This window comes from Trichomonas vaginalis, chromosome VI (genome assembly GCF_026262505.1).
Source record: "Trichomonas vaginalis G3 chromosome VI, whole genome shotgun sequence".
In the NCBI taxonomy this organism is placed as follows: domain Eukaryota; phylum Parabasalia; order Trichomonadida; family Trichomonadidae; genus Trichomonas; species Trichomonas vaginalis.
Window position 1 is genome coordinate 1379474 of NC_067208.1, and position 18829 is coordinate 1398302.

Consider the following 18829-nt stretch of genomic DNA (forward strand, 5'->3'; position numbering starts at 1 on the left):
CAACAACACAGGAGGAAGGTAGTTATGAATTAATTATTGAAGAACTGAAGGTGCTACCATGCTACCATGTTGACAACATGACATTTTGACAACAACACAGGAGGAAGGTAGTTATGAATTATTTTTGAAGAACTGAAGGTGCTACCATGCTACCATGTGCTACCAGGTCATTTAACTTCTCTGAAAAAGTGTGACAACATGACATTTTGACAACAGTCATGAAAGGATTAATGCAAAAATAAATTCAAATCATACTTTATAAAGCTAGACCTTCAGGTCTCGCCGCTTAGCGGCTCATTTACAGGTATTTCATCATCAGTAAATGATTCCTCATTATCGTTTGGTTCAACCTGTTTATATAATCCTTTCATTTCTTCTTTCAAAACATAATACCATGTTTGTTTACCGTCTATTCTTCTATGTTTCCTATCACATTTATCCTTAATACTCATTTGAAAGTTTTTGTCTTTCATGTCTGATGGTTTGCAGAATAAAGCATTTTCACACGTCATACCTGCACACAATTCATCATAATGTGTATTTATCCATACATCTAAAGGATTTGATGATAATTCAATTAAATCTTGTTTGGCTTCAGTCATCGGTATGATTCGTACATTAAATGATGAAAGGTCGTAATTGATAAAATACGTCAGTAAATTATCATAAAATTCCTTTGTGCATGAATCCATCAAATTCTTGAAGTAATCAAATTGACCCTTGAATTTACCATTAACTCTTAAAACTATGTATCTTCTGTCTCCAACTTCAATTTTGACAGGGTAAACGTTGTTAGTTACGAAAATGAAGTTTGCAACGTTCTGAGCTGTTCTTCTGGGTTGATTCTTTTCATTAATTCTTATCTCATTATCCGTAATAATTGATTTCAAAGCGTTGAAGTTTGCGAGTCTGTCTTCACCCACATTCTTGAGTTCATTAAGTACAAGAAACATTTTATTTTCAACTACTGAATTGAAATTACCCGTTAGCTCACTTATTTCGGTAATGTTTTTACATGAATAACCAGCGAGAAGTTCAGAAATAATGTCTGTAAATCTGTTTTTACCTGTTCCCTGAAGTCCTTTCAAAATAATTGCTGTTTCATTCTTGATTCCGGGATGTTGAATCATTGATGCAATCCAGCCGAGAAGGTATTTATACACTTCATCGTTATTATCACAAATGGCTTCTTTAATGAAATTCATAAACATCTCAATTTTTGAGTAATCTGGTTTTTCGAGAACGTTGTATTTATAACCTTGAAACGTTGAGAAAACATCTGGGGAATCAGATTTAAAGCAAACACCCTTAACGGTTAATGAGGATAATTGATTTAGTAGTACATCCCATGCTGTTATTGTTTTACCTTCTTCTTTAAATAATTTAATCATTTTGAGTGACTCTTTCATGTTTGACTGAAGAACAAATGATATTTGATTCATTTTGTCGTGGATATTATAGTCCTTTTGAATGAAATATTTATTTCCACAATCTACAAAACGGATTACACGTGATAAATCCTCAATTACTTCAGAACTGTTTTTATACTGATGATTTTCAGCCTTGCGTCTAATATCTGTTATCAAAAACGAGTCGTCAAGTTTGATATCAAATGTTATTTTTGGCTTACGTAATAAAGGTAAAACATATTCATCATAATATTCCTTTTGATATAGTTTTAGAATCTTCACTAAAACAAATGGAGAAGTCATTAAATGTGCATATCTACTACGTGCTTTTTCAAAATTACTTTTTGCATTTTTTGTTAAACTGCAGAAGTTATAAACGTTATCGTATGCTTCATTAATTAAATGATCCGGTAACGAATTAATAGCTTGAAACAGTGTGAATAATGTTATTTCTTTTTCTAAATTCATGTTTCCACCGTCATTATGTACTTCAAAATCACAGATGCCATCAACTATGCTCTGAGCTAGTTTATCGTCAATGTTTACATCTTTGTTTTCATTCATGATAGTCTTTATTTCTTCATTCTTCTGTTCAACTCTTACCTTAATATTCAAATCATTTAATATATCATTCACTGTTCTAGTTAATGTTGAATCATAACTTCCACGAATGAATGAGTATGTATTGATTGGTTCTGTTGCATTCTTGCGAACTCTTGAATCAGCCATAACCACTAAAGAACGCTTTGAATCATCCATAGAAGTCATGATATCAATATCATAATCATTGCAGGAATAACATTTAATCATTCTGTTCGAGGTTGAATAGAAGAAATTAGTGTTGCAATAAATGTGAAGACCTCCTGAAGCGGTTTTAACGATAACATCTTTATCCGAAAGTTTTGATAAAATGTCTTTTCTAACTGTTTCTTTAAGTTCATCATTGTATGATTTATTGATATCAACATCTATAATCGTTAAATTTGAAATTTTATTTACTAATAAAGCCATACCAGTTTTCCTTCCTCTTCCTCCATCGTGTTTGAGGTAGTTATGTAAATCAATCTTGTTTTCACCAATTCTTTCGTTGAGGGTTTTAGTTTCTGCCACAACTAATTCCTCAGCTAATGAATCAATGATATTTTCATCAGAAACGATATAGTTGTTGCTGTTGTTTGTTGCTGTCATTTATATAGGAATAAAAAATAAAAACAATTTTAAAACTAACTTTATTTTTGGACTGCATCATATTTCCTGAACTGTTGTCAAAATGTCATGTTGTCACACTTTTTCAGAGAAGTTAAATGACCTGGTAGCACATGGTAGCATGGTAGCACCTTCAGTTCTTCAAAAATTAATTCATAACTACCTTCCTCCTGAACTGTTGTCAAAATGTCATGTTGTCACACTTTTTCAGAGAAGTTAAATGACCTGGTAGCACATGGTAGCATGGTAGCACCTTCAGTTCTTCAAAAATAATTATTTTTGAATAACCTAAAAACCATGAGACTTTGTCTCCGGACTCTTTGAGTCACTTAACGATAAAATAACGATAACATCAAATTTTTATTTTTATCATAAATGAATACCCCACAAGCTCAAAATTTACCACGAATCATAACAAGGGAGGAAATGATAAAAATGATGCAAGAACATGTTAAAAATAACAAACCACTAAAATTGAGAAAATGTGGTTATGCGGTAATGATGGAAAGAGAGATGTTGTCGAAGAGGAATAAAAATTAAATTTGGATAGAGTTTAAAAATTCATCTTTATTAAATTCATCTCTTCCAATCAATTTATTTATTCTATTAAATTCTTTTATTTTTGCTTCACTCAGTTTAAGGATTGAACGATAAGTTTCTAATTTTTCGATTATTTCTTTCCTCTCTTTATCGTTTTCAACCCCACCACATTGTGGCTTCTTTTTGTAATAACATATTTTTGATTTAATTCTGTTTAGTTTCTTTTTATATTCATCGTCTGGACTCTTGACTGCTTCGTTGTTACTCATTTCTTACGAAATAAAAAAATTAAATATTATTTAAATATAATGGAGTAATAAAATAAATCGGAATTTCTATTAATTTATTGTCAACTTCAACTAATGCATTGCCGTTAATATATCTAACAAATTCAGCTATTGTGTCAAATCTTCGTCTTCTTTTTGTCATTGATTTATCAGTTTTTCCATAATCGAGATGAATCAAAACTTTATCCCCTTGTTTAAAATTCATGAGCCCCGAATTAATTTGTTCACGTTTAACATCATTCAACCTTTCCATTTGCTTTCTAATATATTCCCATTCTTTTGAAATATCATTTTTCATTTCCACCGGTTTCATGTTTATTGTTCTATGCCATGTATTATTGTAATAATATACTAACTGCTGTATGATGGAGTCATGATTTCCATCCCAGTATATCTGACCATTAACCCCTAACGCATCTCTAAGAGTTCTCATTACCGCATCAACTATTTTATTATGAAACGTATATGGAGAGGATGAAAAGTAAAAATTAATTTGTGGGAAATAATGAGCCATAGCTGCCTGAAATCCTTTATCACCATCACCCCTTATATTATCTACTCTTTCATGATCTAGTAAGTATTGAATAGCTCTTCTTGTTTCCTGTTCTGTTTTCCCTTTCACCGGAATGCAATATAAATATCTGGTGTTAATGTTAATGGCAAATAAATAAGTAACGTTTCCTCTTGAATATTCTAAATGATCGATTTCGTATGAATATGGATATGGTGCAAATGAGGGGCGACTAAATTTTTCCTTTAACGGTTGAATTTTTGGGTCAGTTGGTTTATTAGCATATGTAAACGCTTTACCACACATTTTGCATTTAGATGAAAGGATTAAATCGTGATAGTATTGATAGTCATCCATTGAAACATTGTTTTTAGTATCCCTTTCTGCTTTTTCATCTTGTTTCTTATATGAATCAATTTTATATTTCCAATACTTTTTTGTTAATTCAAAACTTGATTCCACATTTTCTTCTTCTGGATATGTTTCGTTAGGATTGAAGTTCTTATATGCTAACGCGTAACGAATCATTGATGCATTCGATGATAAAGAAAGATTATGAAGCATGTCAATTTTATAAACAAATGTTTCTTCAATAATTTTATCAATTGGGTCAATCATAATTTCAACGTCTTTATTGCAATAATGAATAAAATATTCTAATCTATTCTCAAAATTTTTAGCATCATTGAGATATATTTGATAATCTGAATCGGATATTGTTTCTTGAGTTAATGCTGAATAAAATGAATCTTGAGTGAATGGTTCCACTTTATATAATTCATCTTCGTAATTCTCCCATGTGATGAATTGATAAGGGAAAAGGATTTAACACGTGATTTATTGTTTCCGAAATCTTGAGTGAATTGGTCTAATGTTCCACCCGCTATATAATTTCTGATGTCAATAAATCTTAATTCATATGGACAGTTTGTTTTTTTACAATGATTTGCTTAAATTGAGAAGAAGAACCCAGCATTGATTTTATTTTCCATTTTGCAGTGTTTAAATCACGAAGAATTAAATTTAAATCAAAACTTTCCCGAATTAAAAACCTATGATATTCACTTTATTGAATTCCTCATCTAGAAGTTCTTTAAATGCTTCCTTCTGTTTTTTCATTTAATGTATGGGACAAAGTCCCCGCCGTTTGGTCCGTTTGCGGCTTCATTAATTCTTCATATTGTTCAATATTTGATTTAGCAACTAATGAACAGGTTGAAAATAAAAATTCAATCCAATCAGAGATGAACGAATCACTTGATGTTAAGCAAAAATTCTCGTAAAGTTTTATCACGGTCTACGACCTCGCCGCTTCGGTCTGAAAGACCTTCAGGACTCAAAGAGTCCGTTTGCGGCTTTATTTTGACAGTTGATGATACCATAAATGGTTTTAAGTAAGCGTTCAAAAGTTGCACATTCAGAAAGTTGAAGTTCTTCTTTAGTCTCTAATGTTTCGAAGTCAAAAGTAATATAATATCTTGTTGGTTATAATATTCCTGCAAATTATGTGCTAATAGCCATTGATATATCTTCTGTTTCGTGATATGTGGTGCATATGGTTGTTGTGTGTTTTGCAATTGAACGTCTTGAATTAATCTTCCATTATTTTCTTTACATTTCTCACAATGCTTTAAAAATCTTCTTTGGTTTTTCCTTTCTGGGTCATCAACGGATAGAATATACTTCTTCTTTGCAAAAGGGGCAAAACTTTATATCCTGTGAGTGCTTCAACGTCTGTAATTCTGTCAGCGTGAAGTTTTCCACATGGACTCTGTGTTAATAAAAATATTTACTGTTTCAAATTCTGGATCTATCATTATTGATTCCACTAATGGAAAGTCTACCTTATTTATGTCTACGTCTTCTGGTTGAGGGTCACAATAATAAAAATCAATATTAACGTTTAACATTCTTGCTAACCTCTCACTTTCTGATGAAATGTCAAATCCTTCATATGCATCTATGGCTTCATTTAAATAACTTCTACGAGTTTTAGGATTAACACCATCAGGAATGTTATAGAAGCGTTTAAATAACCTTCTACCTTCGCTCTTATTTGATTATCATTCATTTTAGCTGTTCCGTTTTTGTTCATTTATGTAAGAATAAAAATTAAAAAATAAATAAAAATAAAGTTTATTTTTTTTAAAGTCCAGGGCTAAAGTCCATAAAATGAATTAAGAACACATAAATTTTATCATCTGCGACGTGACGAATACATTTTAATTTACTCAAGAATGCGTACCCTGATACATTAAATCTAATTCCTGTCTTATTTAATTTCACAACTTTGAAAAGGAATGTATGAATAGCTATAAAATGATGAGATGATGTTTTATGGGTTGCTTCCATTTTTTCTGAAATAAATGAATAAATATAATGTTATAAGTTTTCATATCTTTTATATTCTTAATAACGAATGGTATAGACCTTTCAACTTCGTCTTCCTTCGGTGCTGTTCTTTCATATGAAACATTATTAGTATCTTCAATAATGAAACCACAATCGCATAAAATTTTATATGTACCAATTGTTTCTTTTGATATTTTATCTAACAAATCAAAAACTTTATCAACACCTGCACATTTATTTAAATAATAATTGTGTAAATATCATGGTCTTCTTTCTTAATCGTATTTGTTGCATATGTTACATTTTTCAGTGCTTTTTTGAATTTTTCAGAATCAAGAGGAGGTGAAAGTAATATACATGGATAATCTCCATCGTCAATAAATTGTAACTTATGTTTATGAATAAATTTTGTGCCTTCTTCTGAAAGTGTTTCATCTATTTCACCATCTAATAAATTTTTAGTAGATTCCAAAAAGTAATTTTTATATCTTTCTTCATGAGATTTTTGAACTTCTGATTCTGAAGCTGGGATATTCATTAAACCCTCTACTTCATTCTCATTATATTTTTCAACTTCTCTTAATTCCTTAATTTTTTCATCTATTTCATCTCTTATTTTTTCCAGTCTTTCAATTTCATCATATTCATCATCTTTAATCCGTTCTTCATAATATTCAGGGAAAACATCAGGTTCTTTAGGTTTTTCTTCTTCAGATGTGGGATATAAGAAATTTATAACATCATCTTTATTCATTTTTCCATCATAATCTAAATCATTTAATAACTCCGCGAATTTTTGACAATTTCTTAAATAATATTTATCAACTTCATAACCCGCCTCCTCTAATATATCCTTTATTTCCTCGTTTGTGAATCCCAATTTTTTAACGTCGTTAGTCTTGACACTCATTTTCATACGAATTAAAAAAATAAATTATTCAAAAAATGTAAGACATGAATTTTTAAAGTTTATTTTTTTATTTTTTTTTATTTCATTATGTATGGGTTTAGTGAAAATTTCTTACGATTCTGAAAATTTTTAAATCTTGATTTATTCAAAAACGTAAGAATAAAAACCGTAAAAATCATACATTTTTTACTTCATATGTAAAAAAAAATGATACAAAATCGCTCAAAAATGTATGAATTCTTACGTTTACAAAAAAAGTCACAAAACCCTTCAACATATACTACTTTAATATAATTTTTTCAAAAAAATTGTTTTATTTAAAATAAACAAATTTTATCAAATAACTAGTATTTTTAAATTATCTTTTGAAAAATTGAAAAATTTACAAATTAAAAAATGGAAGACATCTTGGTTCGTCTCGAAAACCCAGAAGATCTTAAAACTTTTCAACTCCCAACCGTTCCCGCCGATCAGGTTCTCAACGTAATTGAAGAAAAATATCAAGAATACATTAATAATCCAAATGTAACTCTCGAAGATACGGCAAAAACACTTTCAATAGGAAAAGAACGTTTGAAAAAAATTTTCGTACTACTCGGCTATCCAATAAAAGAAAGAGGAAGACCAAAGAAAAAAATTTTTGAGGAAGATGTATACAAAATTTTGGAAATTAAAGCACAATATGACATTGGATACAAAAGGATCAAAGAATCATATTTCGAAAAAGTCGAAAGATTTACATTCAACGATGCTTTCAAAATTTTCAATCAAACAACATTTGTTTACATTTCACAGGCATCAGAAAATCGACGAACATCCACATGAATACGTTGCTCAATATGTTAATCAATTGTGGCATACTGATTTGAAATTTCTGAAGGACGATAACGGTAACATTCAATATTTAATTTCATTTCTTGATGACAGAAGCAGATACATTATTTGCTGGATGTTTTCGATACAAAAGAAATGAAAAATACTGCCAGAGTATTTCGTCACGCAATTGATTTAGTCAAATTAGTTCCACATGGAATTCTCACAGATAATGGAACAGAATTCATTGGAAAAGATTTTGAAGCGGTTTGCCAAGAATTCAATATAAAACATTTCAAAACTCATCCGTACTCTCCAGAGGAAAATGGAAAAATTGAAAGGAGTTGGGAGACTCTTTTCAAGACAAACCCTGGAGTGAACGTCTTTGAGTTCATCCCCAATGTTGTTTCCCAGTATAATAGGGTATGGAAACACTCCGCATTATTCAAACTCTTTGGGGAGAAATTGACTCCATTTGAGGCCTGGGAAAGAGGCCCCAAATGGACAAAAGATCTCTGCGCTGAACCAGGCTTCGAAAAAAATCTTAGAGATTAACAAATAATTTCAAAAACAAGAAAATTCAAAAAATCACAAAAAGGAAGTTAAGGAATAAACACTTACATTTATTACATTTGGATTTTTTTAAAAAATTCAGTATTATTTTTAGAAATAAGATAATATAGTTCTAAATAAAACAAAGAATGTTAAGAATGAAGAAGGAATTAGCGGATGCAGCCGAAGCACGCTCACAAATTACTCTCAATATCCACTCAAATCATACAAAGTTTTGTCGAATAGTTTGATATAAAGACAAAAAATTTACAATTTTTAATTAAATCCGAACAATCTTACATATGCAGCCGAAGCACACTCACAAATTACTCTCAATATCCACTCAAATCATACAAAGTTTTGTCGAATAGTTTGATATAAAGACAAAAAATTTACAATTTTTAATTAAATCCGAACAATCTTACATATGCAGCCGAAGCACACTCACAAATTACTCTCAATATCCACTCAAATCATACAAAGTTTTGTCGAATAGTTTGATATAAAGACAAAAAATTTACAATTTTTAATTAAATCCGAACAATCTTACATATGCAGCCGAAGCACACTCACAAATTACTCTCAATATCCACTCAAATCATACAAAGTTTTGTCGAATAGTTTGATATAAAGACAAAAAATTTACAATTTTTAATTAAATCCGAACAATCTTACATATGCAGCCGAAGCACACTCACAAATTACTCTCAATATCCACTCAAATCATACAAAGTTTTGTCGAATAGTTTGATATAAAGACAAAAAATTTACAATTTTTAATTAAATCCGAACAATCTTACATATGCAGCCGAAGCACACTCACAAATTACTCTCAATATCCACTCAAATCATACAAAGTTTTGTCGAATAGTTTGATATAAAGACAAAAAATTTACAATTTTTAATTAAATCCGAACAATCTTACATATGCAGCCGAAGCACACTCACAAATTACTCTCAATATCCACTCAAATCATACAAAGTTTTGTCGAATAGTTTGATATAAAGACAAAAAATTTACAATTTTTAATTAAATCCGAACAATCTTACATATGCAGCCGAAGCACACTCACAAATTACTCTCAATATCCACTCAAATCATACAAAGTTTTGTCGAATAGTTTGATATAAAGACAAAAAATTTACAATTTTAATTAAATCCGAACAATCTTACATATGCAGCCGAAGCACACTCACAAATTACTCTCAATATCCACTCAAATCATACAAAGTTTTGTCGAATAGTTTGATATAAAGACAAAAAATTTACAATTTTTAATTAAATCCGAACAATCTTACATATGCAGCCGAAGCACACTCACAAATTACTCTCAATATCCACTCAAATCATACAAAGTTTTGTCGAATAGTTTGATATAAAGACAAAAAATTTACAATTTTTAATTAAATCCGAACAATCTTACATATGCAGCCGAAGCACACTCACAAATTACTCTCAATATCCACTCAAATCATACAAAGTTTTGTCGAATAGTTTGATATAAAGACAAAAAATTTACAATTTTTAATTAAATCCGAACAATCTTACATATGCAGCCGAAGCACGCTCACAAATTACTCTCAATATCCACTCAAATCATACAAAGTTTTGTCGAATAGTTTGATATAAAGACAAAAAATTTACAATTTTTAATTAAATCCGAACAATCTTACATATGCAGCCGAAGCACACTCACAAATTACTCTCAATCCACTCAAATCATACAAAGTTTTGTCGAATAGTTTGATATAAAGACAAAAAATTTACAATTTTTAATTAAATCCGAACAATCTTACATATGCAGCCGAAGCACACTCACAAATTACTCTCAATATCCACTCAAATCATACAAAGTTTTGTCGAATAGTTTGATATAAAGACAAAAAATTTACAATTTTTAATTAAATCCGAACAATCTTACATATGCAGCCGAAGCACACTCACAAATTACTCTCAATATCCACTCAAATCATACAAAGTTTTATATTTTCATTTTATTGTTTGTTAATAAAGAATTTACTTTAATATTCTTAATTGTTTTCTTTTTTATATTTAATTTTTGATATCTATTTTAAAAAACTTATACAAATTCGATTCAGCTAATAATTTAATTGAAAAAATAAAAAGAAAACATATAATTTTTAATCCGTCTAATTGAATAAGCAATATTATAAATATTATGTTAAACGGTTAATTTTTCTCAAAAAAATTATTTCGAATTTCCGAAATTTTTGACATTTTGGCTGAGAACTATGGTCTGCGAGGTACATAGATAGAATCAGTACCTCGCAGACTATAGTTCTCTATATGGCGCCGAAAATTTTTTGGTGAAATGTCGTCGCATTTCACCAAAAATTTTTCGGCGCCATAGGAAGAATTGGAGGGTGTGAGATACTATTACATGCTATAGTACTCACACCCTCCAATTCTTAGCCAAAATGGCTAAAAATTGGGTGCAATGTAAAAAATTGCACCCAATTTTTAGCCATTTTGGCTGAGAACTATGGTCTGCGAGGTACATAGATAGAATCAGTACCTCGCAGACTATAGTTCTCTATATGGCGCCGAAAATTTTTTGGTGAAATGTCGTCGCATTTCACCAAAATTTTTCGGCGCCATAGGAAGAATTGGAGGGTGTGAGATACTATTACATGCTATAGTACTCAATTTTCGGTATATTTTATACTTTGATATTCTAATATCTCTTCTTTTTTAATTTATAATCAAAATCCTTTTGATTTATTTTTTCAATACTGTTAAGGCAGTTTTATCACATCATCGTTTTTTTAATTTTATTTCTTCTATTGTTTGATCTCTCCATGTTTTTATTTTATTATTTTCAATTAATTATAAACAAATTATTCTTTCAAAATATTTTGCCACATCACATTTGAATTCATTATTTACCCATGTTTTTAATGCAATATGAATATTTGTTGTCTCAATCATGTCATGATATAGTTTCTTCAAACCTTACAGACAATTATTCGATATCAAATTTAATTGTTTTATTAATTATTTCGTTTCCTAACTTTTTCTAAGATAATTTAAATAGACACCATTCATATAAGTTGAATCACAAAAATTGACCACTCATATTTTAATATTATTTTGAATCTTATTTCGATTTCAGTTCAAATTCGATTTTATTGACATGTTTCATCACTGAATCGCTAAGTATTTGGAAATCTCTATTCAAATGCTCAATGCTCCATACATCAATTTGATTTGAATCTGAAATACCTACAATGAAAAGAACGATTATTTCGAATTCAATTTTACAAGAATAAAAAAAAAATGGAAGATAAAATCCTTCCAGAGGAAAGTTCTTCAGCGGTTCCAGAACAGCCACTAGAAATTCCTTCCAATACTAAGAAGAGAAATTGGCCAATTCTTGCTCTAATTATGTTGGCAATATTTTTATTATCAATTTTAATTGCAACTATCATTCTTATTGTTAGAAAGAGGAATGACAAGAAACCATCAGCGGAGTACTCTTTGAACTTTTTATATATAAATGATATTCATCTAGACGCAACTTACGTAGAAACATCAACATCGAAGTTAGGATGCCGCAGTGCTGTTGCAGATCAAGTCGAAAAATTCCAATTCGGGCAATATGAATGCGATGCTCCACATAAACTTTATAATTCTCTCATTGATAACGCAAAGAAGTTTATTGAATCGCCAGATTTCATACTTCTTGGTGGTGACTTAATTGCACATGGATTAAACGTTACAAAGCAAATGTTAATCGATAATTTTAATAATATTACAAATCCTATAGAAAAAAAGTATCCGAACACTAAAATCTATATAACATTAGGTAATAATGATTTCCAAAAGAATTATGGCTCATTTGATACAGATTTAACAGATTTTGAAACAGTATTTGAAATTTTCGGAAAATGGATGAATACAGAACAAGCAGAAACATTTAAGAAGGGCGGTTATTACTATGCAGACTTCCCATCATCTAATTTCAGATTTTTATTCCTAAATACAGTAATTTATTCCAGAAAACGCACTTTCAACGAAACATTGACTGATCCATACGACCAATTTGCATGGATAAGAAAGATGTATAAGGATGCTGTTCAAAAAGGCTACAAAGTTGGAATTGCTTTACATATTCCTCCAGGAGTTGTTTACACAGATAATAAAGTAGGTTGGAATCTCAAATATATCAATACTTTTGCAGAGATAATGAAAGAATGCGATTTTTCATTCATTATTTCCGGTCATTCTCATACAGACATGATTTTACCACTTTACACACCAAATAGTGATACAGACAACATCCTTTACTCATTAAGTGCACCATCAGTATCACCTACACATTATAATAACCCTGGATTCAGACATTATTTGTTGGATCAAGAAATCATTAAAGATTTCATACAATATTACGCTGACATCATGTTAAATCCATCAGAACTCAACTGGGAAATCGAATACAAGTTCTCAGAAGCATATAAAACACAAAATATCACAAGAAATTCAATAAATGACGCAGTGAAGTGGATCAGATCGACAGGAGAAGGCCAATGGAGATACAGAGAAAGAGTTTATTCAAGAGCTGACAAACACAACAGTTTCTATTACTGCACACTTCGCGCTTTGTTGCCTGATGATGTAACTAAGTGCGCAAAGCAAAATGGAGCTGAAGAACTTTCGTTCCAGCCTTATTATCATAGTAAGGATATGTAGAACTTTAAATTTTTTTTGTAAATTTTTATTAATTTTCGAAAATTATTTTTTTTACACGCAATTCTTACATCATTAATTTAAATAAGAATTTTGATAAACTGTATTAAGTTTGATACTTGATAATTATTAGATCATTTGTATTTTGATGAATGACTACTCTCCAATTCCATGCATGTATCAAGATATATCATGTTGTATTAAAAGATCATGCATTTTGATATGATTCCTGGACTTTTCTGTCATCTTACTTTCCAAAAATTCCTGAAAAAAATATTTATCTAATGTTGACATGAGAGTAGAAGAAATTTTGGCTAAATATCAATACGAATTATCGATACCTGATATAATTATTGAAAACATTATTTGCAATGCTTGGAAAATTCCGATTCAATCATTTGTAATTTGTGTTTCAAGTAAAGCAAGCAATGTTGTATTTTTTTAAATTTCTGATTGGGAAAACAAATAAAATGCTAATTGAGAACACATGAATCGCAACCAATAAAGTATACATTTAATGCTAAGGAACAATAAGATCATTAACTATTCCCGATTTTACAATTACTGTATTTTTTAAATCAATGTTTGTAGGGTTGTTAAAAATATCAAAAATTAGCGTTTTGAAGACACCATGGTGTCTTATAATTTTCCCTTCCTTATTGGCGTGTAGAAATAAATGCGCCAATAGATTGAAGAAGAAGAATTGTTTTTCTCTTAATGAACTTTAATCCTTTTGATATAAGAATATTAAAAACATTAATATAATTTCGATTTCGGAAATTAAATTTCCAAATTTTTTGTCGATTTCGGAAATAACAGGATCCCGCATCCAACACGCAACAACAAAACACAAAACACAAAACACACTTTTTGGTTCTTTCATCGTTTTAATCGTAATTTATGTAATACATGATTTGGATAAATTTTACAAAAATAGAACCTATATTAAAAAAAAAAAAAAAAAAAAAAAAAGGAAGTGGGGCTTCCAGGCACTTCGTGCCTTCTAGCCCTGATGATGTTTAGTATAAATGAAGTTTTTATTCGGAAAATTGTTAGTCTTCTGGTGTGAATTCGGAGGACTCTTCTTCTTCCTCTATTGCTTCTGGGAAGAAGCCTTCTTCTGGGTCGAAAACATTATATAATGTTTCACTTTTCACAAATTATATATGTTTTCATGTTTTGTCACTTTTCTGTCACTTTTCAGGAAAAAACATTTTTATTATTATATATAAATGAATTTTACAAAACCTCCGTTACCGTTCTTTGGAAATAAGAGTAGATGTAAAGATATTATATTGAGAGAACTTAAGAAACTACCGAATGGTCTAACATTTGTAGATTTGTTCGGTGGAAGTTTCTATATATCCCATTTGTGCCATATAATATTTCCAGACTCAAAGATTATATGCAATGACTTCGACAACTATATGGACCGTCTCAAACATATTCCAGACACAAACAAAATATTGAAAGAGTTAAAAGAAAAGATACCTATAGGTAAGATGGAACGTATACCATTAGATAAGAAAAATATTGTGAGAGAGGTTTTGAAAAAAGCAGAATATATAGACTGGGATAGTATATCTGCTAGACTATTATATAGTGGTGCTATAAGAGTTCATGACATTGAAACACTTATGTCAAAAGTTTTATATCTTAACTATACAAATGTTTTCAAAGAGGACATAGAAAAATATATTGAGGGTATAGAGTTTGTGAGATGTCATTGGACAGATTTGTATGAAAAAATAAAGACAAGGAAAATGTTTTCTTTATAGTGGACCCGCCGTTCTATAACACATGGGATTTTCAATACCAAGTAGACTGGACTTTGAGAGACTCTTTAGAAACTTTAGACGTTTTACATAACCATCCATGCTTTTACTTTACATCCGATAAAAGTGGTTTGGAAACCGTTATGAGATGGTTAGAGGACATACATGACTATGAGTTTTATATGACAAGATAGAATATGAGAGAGGTCCTATAAACTGGAGAAAGTGTCATAACAAAGAAATTTTATTAGTAAGTAAATGTGGTTTGAAATAGGACTACTTGTTTTAGGTTTTTTCCATTGTGTCATTTATTTCTTTGACGTGGCAGAAAAGTACAGAGAATATGAAGATGAACCAATGCCTGCAAATGTTCAGTATATGTACTCGTAAGAGATATTTTTATCTAATATTAAATGGACGCACAGAACTTAGCGAATGCACAGCAACCTGGACAACCAAACCCAGAGAATATTCCAAATGAAGTTAGAATACAAACTGCAATGGCAAACTATGGTCAAGTGCCAACAGATGTACAAATGCAAACTGCCATGTCAAATGACGCTGCGTTAGGTTTGCCACCATGGTATGCAAATATGAAGATGGAAAGAGTTTTATACAAACCCTGAAGTGGGATATAAACAACTTTATGCAGATGACGCGAACACAGGAGTTGACCCAGAATATGTTTTCTACCAGAGAAGAAACAGAATGTATGAGCTCCAGTTAAAGAATGCTATGGAACTCAACAGGAAACGTAAGAGACTAGGCGGACATTAGATTTTTACATATAGTAAATGGGTTTCTTCAGTAAGATAGGAAACTTCTTTCGAAATGTTGGAAGAGGTATATGGAATGGAATAAAAACCGTAGGAAGAGGAATTTGGAACGGAGTCAAAAATATTGGTAAAAGGGTAGGTCAGTTTGTTGGTATTATACCTAAAGACCCTGAACCAGAAGAACAAGCTCCTGTTATACAACAGCCTGAACCTGCACCACAGTCTAGTTGGCAACCAAATCCAACACCTCAACCGTATTAAAAAATTATATTTTTACCGTTCGATAGTAGTTGTATATGAAACTAAGTTCTAAGTAAAACGCATGGTATAATGGAATTATTCTTTTTCTTCCATCTGTAGTAAACCATACTTGAAAGTCTGAAATACTTCCACTTGGTGGTTCGTATAACTTTGTAGGTTTTTCGTAAAAGTCATTTGCCAAGCATAAGAAAGAGTTTTGGGCGCCAGAAAATGAAGCATGAACAATAATAGCAGCTGGTCGAAAACATCTTTAAATAAATATGGTTCATCTCTTGCATATCGACTGTAAATATTTGCTAAAGGAAGTTCGACTTTCTGATTTAACATTCTTTGCAAATAATACCATGACATTGCAGTGAATTCTGTATATATTTGTTCGTCTTTCTTTGGATTGTCTTCGTAGATTTGAAATGACACTTGTGAATTTTGTTTGTCATATACAATTCTCACATAAAGTGTGCTCTCGGTATTTGCATATTCATCAGCATATTTTGCATAACATGAATTTATTTTATCTTCTATATTTTTTAACGCAGTCTGTAGAGAAGATGAAAGGTCAACTTGTATTAGCTCAATTTCTTCCCACATTTTTCGTTTCCCTTCAGATATATAATCTATATGAAACCTTACAATAAATGGAAAACTTTTATCTTCTACAGACACAAACTTCATTCTACGAAAGCCAATAGCTTTTGTGACAGATGGGTCTCTTAACCATCTTAATGGGTAGTCAAAACGATAGCCTTCATGCTTTACGGTCTCTGTCTCAAACTTTTGACCGACATTAGTAAAAAGTTCATCTAATGGTTTAGTTGTAGCAACTCTTGAATTTTCTTTTTCTATTGGAAGCATATTTTATCTAGAATAAAAATGTCAAATGAAACAGCGTCTATGAGAGAAATACAACACAACCGACAACTCATTATACAAGCTCTAAATAAGAACACAACAAACTTTTCAAACTATTCTAAGATATCTGAGTCATTGAAAGAAGGAAACTTAAAACTGACATTAAACCCAATGACAGATGAGTTTCTGTTTCAAGACAATAAGAACCATACTGTCTGTATAAATCCAACAAAAGGAACTTTAAACGAGAAACCTATATCTGAACTTCTTTTGAAAGCAGATATTGACAACAAAGCTGACAAAGAATATGTCATTGAAAAAGTTCAAGAAGAACATGACAGAGCAGATGCAACATATGCAACGAAAGAACATACTCATCCTGAACTAGCAGACAAAACATATGTTGACAATAAAATGTCAAGTGAAGTGACAAGAGCTGAAAACGAATATTCTAAAAAAGACTCATACACATTCTATATCTGAAATAAACAACTTACAAGAAACCTTAAACAGTAAAAGTGCCGTTGGACATACACATACCATTGCAAATATTACAAACTTACAAGAAACCTTAAACAGTAAAAGTGACGTTGGACATACACATACCATTGCAAATATTACAAACTTACAAGAAACCTTAAACAGGAAAAGTGACGTTGGACATACACATACATCTTCTGAAATAACAGACTTAAACGTTAGCCTTGAAAAGAAAGCAGATAAAACATATGTCAATGAAATATACCAAAGTTTGATAGGAACAACGAAAAATATTGAAACTATTGTTGGTGACTTTTCTGTCAATGAAGAAAACAAATATTTTAGATGGGAGTTTGTACACTCCTTAAAAAATGGTATACGGTATAAACTCATTCCGAAAAATAACAATGAAATGTATGTAGGCTATATAAAGAATGATGGTACACAAGTTAAAGTTCCATTAGACAACAACTGCTACTTAAACTTATATGGAGACGAACAAAAGAAATATTTAAGAGTTTATGAAATGACAGATATGACATTACCTAACCCAGCTCCAGCACCATATTATTATGACTATGGTGTTGACGCACATGTAGACCCAAAAAAGCAAACATTATATTTAGAATATTATAGATATAAAAGATATAATGCAATAAAAAAACGAGAATAGTATACTATTATGAAGATGACAGAAATAAATATTATAGTCAAGATTTTACCTACCCTGAAAACATAAGATTATATTATAAAAAATATTCTGACACAAACCAGAAGAAACCTGAAATAGTTGCACTATATTTTAAGTTCAAAAGAGACAATCCTATAATATCTCATATGTTTGATTTAATGAACCCAGTAGGTTCTATTTATACATCTATGGAAGCAAGAGGTCCTCAAGTAATGTTTGGTGTTGGTGCATGGGAACAAATAGTCGACAGGTTTTTGTATTGTGCAAACTCTTCAAAGGAAACAGGTGGAAGTAAAACGATTTCAGGTGAAAATTTACCTGCACACAGTCACTACATAGATTTAAGTACATCTCAAGCAGGTTGGCATAAGCATAGATATTGGGATTGGTCAGGAATGACAAAAGGTCAAGGATATGATGTTAAAGACGACGTTAAGTTTGCTATAAATTGTTACTGGGATGACACTCAGGGAGAAGGAAACCATACACATTTCGTTTCAGGATATACGCAAACAACGGGACAAAGTAAAGAATATATGCCACCTTACATGACAGTTTACGCATGGTATAGAATTGCTTAGTCGTCATTTTCAACTTCTTTAGCATATTGGTCAGGAGTTGTCTTATATTTGTTAGGAACTGTCTTTTGAAAGTATACCACCTTGAACTTTGACAAGTTTGAAACGAGGTCTGACAATAGTAGTTTTAT

At 30.6% G+C, this 18829-nt stretch overlaps 7 protein-coding genes and 2 pseudogenes across 9 annotated transcripts, besides 6 other annotated features; 5 read left to right on the forward strand and 4 right to left on the reverse strand.

Annotated features, from left to right (window-relative positions):
• Positions 1–4181: part of a mobile genetic element that runs on past the window's edge.
• Positions 273–1211, reverse strand: TVAGG3_0784820 (uncharacterized protein; the record flags this gene model as incomplete). The annotated part of the gene is made up of 1 exon (XM_051246506.1): positions 273–1211. One exon carries the CDS (start codon positions 1209–1211, stop codon positions 273–275), a length of 939 nt encoding a protein of 312 aa, XP_051081981.1.
• On the reverse strand, positions 2072–2597 carry TVAGG3_0784830 (Prim-pol domain family; the record flags this gene model as incomplete). Its single annotated transcript, XM_051246507.1, has 1 exon — positions 2072–2597. A coding segment is annotated over one exon (526 nt), but the record flags the coding sequence as incomplete, so codon positions are not given.
• Positions 3152–3424, reverse strand: TVAGG3_0784840 (uncharacterized protein; the record flags this gene model as incomplete). The annotated part of the gene is made up of 1 exon (XM_051246508.1): positions 3152–3424. One exon carries the CDS (start codon positions 3422–3424, stop codon positions 3152–3154), a length of 273 nt encoding a protein of 90 aa, XP_051081983.1.
• A 2685-nt stretch (positions 4182–6866) lies between the features above and the next one.
• Positions 6867–7183: a mobile genetic element.
• A 320-nt stretch (positions 7184–7503) lies between these two features.
• Positions 7504–7555: a mobile genetic element.
• Positions 7556–7612: 57 nt separating this feature from the next.
• Positions 7613–8580: a mobile genetic element.
• A 70-nt stretch (positions 8581–8650) lies between these two features.
• Positions 8651–8704: a mobile genetic element.
• A 3159-nt stretch (positions 8705–11863) lies between these two features.
• Positions 11864–13359, forward strand: TVAGG3_0784890 (sphingomyelin catabolic process; the record flags this gene model as incomplete). The annotated part of the gene is made up of 1 exon (XM_001296970.1): positions 11879–13291. The coding sequence occupies one exon, from the start codon at positions 11879–11881 to the stop codon at positions 13289–13291; it is 1413 nt and encodes a 470-aa protein (XP_001296971.1).
• Positions 13360–15476: 2117 nt separating this feature from the next.
• TVAGG3_0784900 lies at positions 15477–15840 on the forward strand (annotated as a pseudogene). The gene has a single exon. A coding segment is annotated over exon 1 (364 nt).
• Positions 15841–15857: 17 nt separating this feature from the next.
• On the forward strand, positions 15858–16100 carry TVAGG3_0784910 (serine threonine-protein phosphatase family; the record flags this gene model as incomplete). The annotated part of the gene is made up of 1 exon (XM_051246509.1): positions 15858–16100. The coding sequence occupies one exon, from the start codon at positions 15858–15860 to the stop codon at positions 16098–16100; it is 243 nt and encodes an 80-aa protein (XP_051081984.1).
• Positions 16101–16421: 321 nt separating this feature from the next.
• Positions 16422–16952, reverse strand: TVAGG3_0784920 (uncharacterized protein; the record flags this gene model as incomplete). The annotated part of the gene is made up of 1 exon (XM_051246510.1): positions 16422–16952. A coding segment is annotated over one exon (531 nt), but the record flags the coding sequence as incomplete, so codon positions are not given.
• A 406-nt stretch (positions 16953–17358) lies between these two features.
• Positions 17359–18829: part of a mobile genetic element that runs on past the window's edge.
• On the forward strand, positions 17364–18258 carry TVAGG3_0784940 (annotated as a pseudogene). The gene has a single exon. A coding segment is annotated over exon 1 (895 nt).
• TVAGG3_0784950 (phage tail repeat-like family) lies at positions 18267–18701 on the forward strand (the record flags this gene model as incomplete). The annotated part of the gene is made up of 1 exon (XM_051246511.1): positions 18267–18701. One exon carries the CDS (start codon positions 18267–18269, stop codon positions 18699–18701), a length of 435 nt encoding a protein of 144 aa, XP_051081986.1.